Source organism: Dama dama, chromosome 5 (assembly GCF_033118175.1).
Source record: "Dama dama isolate Ldn47 chromosome 5, ASM3311817v1, whole genome shotgun sequence".
NCBI lineage: Eukaryota > Metazoa > Chordata > Mammalia > Artiodactyla > Cervidae > Dama > Dama dama.
Window position 1 is genome coordinate 634,487 of NC_083685.1, and position 5,562 is coordinate 640,048.

The 5,562-nt window shown below is 69.8% G+C and overlaps 1 protein-coding gene across 1 annotated transcript; it reads right to left on the reverse strand.

Annotated features, from left to right (window-relative positions):
- Window positions 1-4,233: 4,233 nt before the first annotated feature.
- On the reverse strand, window positions 4,234-4,917 carry LOC133057970 (protein FAM246C). Its single transcript, XM_061145076.1, has one exon. It carries the CDS (start codon window positions 4,915-4,917, stop codon window positions 4,234-4,236), a length of 684 nt encoding a protein of 227 aa, XP_061001059.1.
- Between the last annotated feature and the right edge of the window lie 645 nt (window positions 4,918-5,562).

Sequence of the window (5,562 nt, forward strand, 5' to 3'; positions counted from 1 at the left end):
GAAGAAGTGTGGGCGGTCCTTGGTGCCACCCCAGCTGGGGTGGGAGGCCCCAGCTGCCTCCGCAGACCGGGACAGGCGTGGGGCTCAGAGACCCGCGTCCTGTTCTCTGACCGTGTTCTTTAGTGACTCGCCAGTTGCTGGTGTGCGGACCAGCGGGCGCCCAGCGGACTCGGCCCAGGCAGTCCTGCTGCCGTCCTAACGCGCGGAGCCCGGAGAGGCCCTGGGGGTTGGGGAGGCGGCCTGGACGCCGGCGAGCGGCAGGCGGGCCCGTCAGCACCGCGGACAGCGCCGGGGTGGGGCGGGGCGCCGGTCGAGCCCCTGGGGCGACTGAGGCTCGGACCACGGCCCGGGGTCCGCTGGGCGCCAAGGCCTCCGAAGCTGCCGCGGAAGCGGGGCCCGAGCGCGGAGGGGTGGGGGGGCAGCGGCCTCGTAGACCCTTTGGTCTGGCGGCCGTGGTCTCGGGACGTCCTTTCCAGCTAGCCCCCCGAAAGTCAGCGGCGCTGGGACCCAACGTGCCCTCCCCGTCGAGCGTCGTCCTTGCTGGTGGCCTTTGTGTCATTCCTGGCCCCCAACCTCCACTTCCTGGACTGTAAGGGGGCATGACAACAGCAGCCCGCACCCAGGGCACATAGACGCTAGGGGCGTCCATGAAAGCGAGTCGTTCAGGTGGAGACCGACTGGGGTGGCTGCGGGCAGCCGGCCCCGCCCTGCTGTCTCCGCGGCTGGAGGAGCCGCCCCTGCGGTCCTCCCCGGGGCTCCAGGCCCCGAGACCTCAGCCACGCCCCTGGCCCACCCTCCCGATAAAAGCACCGCCCTTGCTCTCCGCCCGCGTCGTCTGCCGCTCACCGCCGCACCACGCCTGCCGGCATTGGCGCTCGCCTTCCTCGCGGTGCGGCTGGCGGTATGCCAGCAGACTCTGAACCTGCTCATCTCTGATCCTCACCCCGTGGGATGCTTCCTCTCCTCCACGTGACGCCCTGCCCCTGGCGAGGTGCGTCGTTTGAGAAGGAATGTGGAGTCGGGGAAGAGGAGACCAGGGTCTGCCTGGCATCCACTGTCCCACGACATGGCTCCCACCCTTGGACGGCGCTGGGATGGTGCTCAGGCCGGGATGGGTCCGCAGGTGCCTGGTGCTACGACTCCCGGGACACCAAGCTGCTTGTAGTCGGTGGCCCTGTGAGCCTCCCGCGTGGCCAGCCCAAGCAGGAGCAGTGGTGGAGGCCCCTGGGGTGGGAGATCCTCCCCGCCCCCTTCCTGGAGAGCAGTTGCCCGAGGGGAGGGGCCGCCCCTGAGACAGTGCTGTATGCGCTCTGGCCAAGCCAGGTTGGCAGGGAGGGCAGTGCTGACCTGTCCGGCGGGGCCTGGGTGTGTGTGGGGTGGCCACTTCCTCTGTCCCCCCGTGTCTCCTGAGCCCCCCTAGAGACCCGAACCTGCTCCTCCAGGCCCCATCCATTGGAAGGAGACGGCCCCAGCCGGTGGGGCCCAGCCCAATCCCCATCAATATCCACCTTCACCGGGTCCAGTGGGACCCCGCTCTCGGGCCCTTCATCTTCCAAGGCTATGACTCTGCACCTCCAGGCCTGTGGACCCTGCAGAATGATGGTCATACAGGTCAGCACCCAGGTCAGGATCCCCCCACCGACAGAACACAATCCCCCGCACAAGGATCCGGACCACCGCACAGGAGACGAGACACCATCCAGGGACCAAAGACCACCCACAAGGGTCAGGAAGCCCCCGGAACAGACAAAGACCCCCTACATTCTAGATGGGATGCCCCCACAGGAACCAAAGTCTCCATAAGCGGCACAGAAACCACACAGTGGTCGAGTCCCCAGCAGAAGTCAGGGACCCCGCCCAGGGTAGCAGTCAGCCATTGGTCCCCCAAGGCGCAGAAGTGAGGCCGTACCCAGAGCTCAGCATGCCCGGGGCACCTCGGAGTCACCCCAAGCCGGCAGTCACAGAGCCAAGGTGGGTCAGGACCCAGACTCCTCCCCTCCACGCAGGGAGGGGGCTTCCCCTGCCATCCGTGGAGCGCCACACGGCTGGCCAGCAGGGGCCCTGGACACCCGTGTGTCGTGGTTCCACAGAGGCCCAGCCAGGGAGCAGGCCGGCCGGGGACCTTGCTCTCACCTCGTGCCCTCGTGGTGAGGGTGCCCCTCCCAGTGGACGCAGACCCACACAGCCCCCTGGAGATGCAGGGCGCTGGGGGCCCCCACCTGCCTACTGCACCCTGCAGCTGGGCTTCCCTGGGGGGCACTGGGCGAGCGGGCTCCAAACACAGCCTGCACGGACCGCGCTGCCCCATGGAGGTGGGGAGGCGGCCGGAGTGCCCCACGGAGGCTGGGCTGGGGGAGCCGGGTGGAGGCGGCTGGGGACCTCCCAGGGTCTGTCTCCCCAGATGTACGCGGTTCACGTGAACACCCAGGGACACCTGAGGGCCTGGAGCTTGTGGGGCTGGCCATGCTGTTGGCCGTGAGGTGGGCCGGTGTGCCTCCTGGCGGGGAGTGCTGGGCCGGCTGTGTGATGGCCTGCTTCCAAGCAAGGGGTCTTGGCTGGGCCATCAGGGCCTGTGGGATGAACGGGGTCTGGGGGCAGGTGGCCCGTGAGAAGCTGTGGACCTGCAGGGTCAGCGGGAGTGGCTCTGCCCTCAGCAAGGCCCCATTCTCATCTCTTCCCACTTGGTCTCCCCTACACCTCTCTGAGTGTCCCCATGTTGAGAGCCACCCCCCCAGGAGCAGGACTCTGATAAGGCCAACTTCTGGGCGGTCTGGGTCCTGAAGACAGTGTCTGCGGCGGTGGGGGATGGGGCGGCCGGCGCGGAAAGCCGCCGACTCACCACCACCCCCAACCCGGGGGCCTCCGTGAACCTGGCGTCCACCTTCCCGCTGGTCTCGCTGCTGCCCAGCGCCTCTGGCCTCTCGCGCTTCTATGGCTAGGGCGGGGTCGCTGACCACAGTGGACTGCGCGCCCATGGTGCGCTGGACAGTCTTCGAGGATGCGGTCCCCCTCCCCCAGCCCTCCCCTGGCCACAGCAGCCTCTTGGCAGAGGCAGGGTCTTCACTTCCCCCAGCGCCTCAGTCTGTGGGGCAGCCCCCACCCCAGTTGGCGGGTGCAGGGCTCTGCTGGGCCTGTGGCTCTGGCAGGGCCCCTGAGATGCAGGCAGGACCCCCTTTCCACGGTATAGGAGGCACACAGTGACCTTGGCCTCTTGTGGCTGAGGGCAGGGATGGCCTGGGTGCACCCCCGATCTCCCCAGCCTCACCCAGAAGCCCAGACTGCCCCAGTCCCTCTCAGGGGGAGAATGCGCCCACTCTGCCATCCTACACTTTATGTCTTGAGTCCCCCGGTGAGATAGGAGAAAGCAAGGCCGCCTGCGAGTCAGTGCCTGCAAGCACATGATTTATTCTACAAAGGAGCGGGCTGCCCAGCCCAGACACCGTGTGGCTTGGTGATGCCTCTGGCTACCACTTCGCTGAGGCCGGGAGATGAGACGCTGCCGGTTCCTGGCTCTGTGCCGGAGGCCTCGTTGGGCAGGCGGCCCCTGGGGACACAGACAGTGAGTGACGGGCCTTCTGTACCAAGTGAGACCCGCCCCAGGCGGCACCTGGGTAAACCGTGCTTTGGAGTCTGCTGTGGATGGACACTCCCGTCACATGACGGCCTGCGGTGAGGGTCGGTGAGCGACCTTGCTGTCAAAGCGAAGCTGGCAGTCCTGGAGGCGCTGACCAGATGCACCGCGTCCAGGAGCAGGTGGGGCTGGTCGGGGGAGTGAAGCTGGCTAGGGTCAGGCTGCGGTCCAGGGCCGGCAGTAGAATGTGCTGTGCGTTGGAGCGACACTGTCCTGGGTGAGCCGGTGTCCGGTGACTGTCCCTGCAGCCCACGTGTCCCTGGTGCCTGTTGGACTCGGTGTGTGGGTCAGGCTCGCCACCCCAGCACCTGACAGCCGGTCTCCTCCCTGAGACCCTTCAAGGAAACACACGTACAACCCCGCCCCCAGGCGGGAGAGCGGGAGGTGGGGGGCGGGCTCTTGCTCCACGAGGTCTGCGGACGCGGACAGACCTCCGACCCGGCCCCTCCCCAGTGCTGCCCGGACAAGCCGCGCTCCCCAGCCGCTTTCGGTGCCCGAGCACTAGCGAGCAGCGTCGGAGGACCCTTCTCGCTCCGAGCCACGCCTCACGAGCCCCAGTCCACTTCGGAGTAGCAAAGCCGGGTGCGGCCCTCGCCCCAGGCTTAATCCCCGCCGCCCTGCGGGGCCCCGGGCGGTACCGGGGTCTTCTTGAGGTTCTTCCTGGCCGGGGCCCTGTTCGCGCCCCCGTTGGCCGGGCCGTCTGAGGCGTCGTCGGTGGGCCTGGCGCCCGCGGCCAGGGCGTTCACAGTGCCCAGTGCCCGCAGCAGGGCCGGGCCTCGGGGGACGCGGGGCTCGCGGCGGGCGGCCGGTGGAGGCGGCAGCAGCGCGCGCAGGGCGTCCAGCTCGGCCCGGAGCTCCGCGCGCAGCGCCTCCAGCCCCGTGCCCAGCTCCGCGCGCATGGCCGCCAGGCCCTCCTGTAGCCGCCGCTCGCTGACCTCCAGGACGCCCGCCGGGTAGGTGGCCCCGCCGCGCGGCTCGCCGCACACGGAGCACACGGAGCCGCGGCTGCGCTCCTCCGCCTGCTCCCCGGTCTCCGCCGCCCCCGCCGCGGCCCCCGCGCGCTCCACCAGCCGTAGCAGTCGGGGCGCGTCGGCCCGCGCCGCCGCCTCAGCCCGGAGCTGGCCCCGCAAGCGAGCCAGGCGGCCCGGGCCGCGGGCTTCGTCGGGGACCGGCCCATTGGGCTGCGGCCCGGGGTCCCGCCGGCGGCCCACCGCGCGCCGCAGCGCCTCGCTGGCGCCGTAAGCGCTGCGCGCCTGGACCCACGGGCGCCGGGGCTCCGCCGCCATCCGCTTGGCCGCCGCCTCCCACCACCGCTTCCAGAGCCCGGCCGGGCCTGAGCCCCAGCCTGCAGCCTAGCGACCAATGGGGCCCGGGCGACGCTCCGTGGAGAGGGCCCCGGGGGGACGGCTGTGGGAACGACCGAAGCCTCGCGGGATCCGGCCTGGGCCTCGGGGAACCCCGGCAGGCCTGAGACCCAAGGAGCCAAAGGGAACGGCGCCGCGGGTATAAGCGTGCAGGGCTTGCCCGAGAGACCACGTTGTCAGTGGGTCCCCACAGGGGGCTTGGACAGGCTTCAAACAGAGGGGATGGGGACGTGGAGACACCCAAACCCAAACGGGGAACCGAGCTCATCCTCTGCTCAAAGCCACTGTCCCGGCCCACTCAGGGCAGGAAAACAAGTGCGGTCCGGGCCCCAGCCCCGCCCACTGGCCGAAGCCCCTCCTCCCACACCAGGTCCAGGCTCTGTCTGGAACCCCCTCACTCCAGTGCACTGCCGCCCCAGCCTTCGAGCTCCGCAGGGTCCCTGGTGCGCTCTTCTGGGCCCCGGCCTCCGGAGGCTGCCAGAGGCCCCGCCATCTCTCCCTGTCTGTGTGCTGGTCCCGTCCTCCTCCTCCCAGCGACCCCTCTCCACCCCCTAGGCCTTTGCGTTG

Excerpts from the sequence above, each read along its gene's own strand:
- LOC133057970 (XM_061145076.1), bottom strand. The coding sequence starts at position 4,917 with ATGGCGGCGGAGCCCCGGCGCCCGTGGGTCCAGGCGCGCAGCGCTTAC.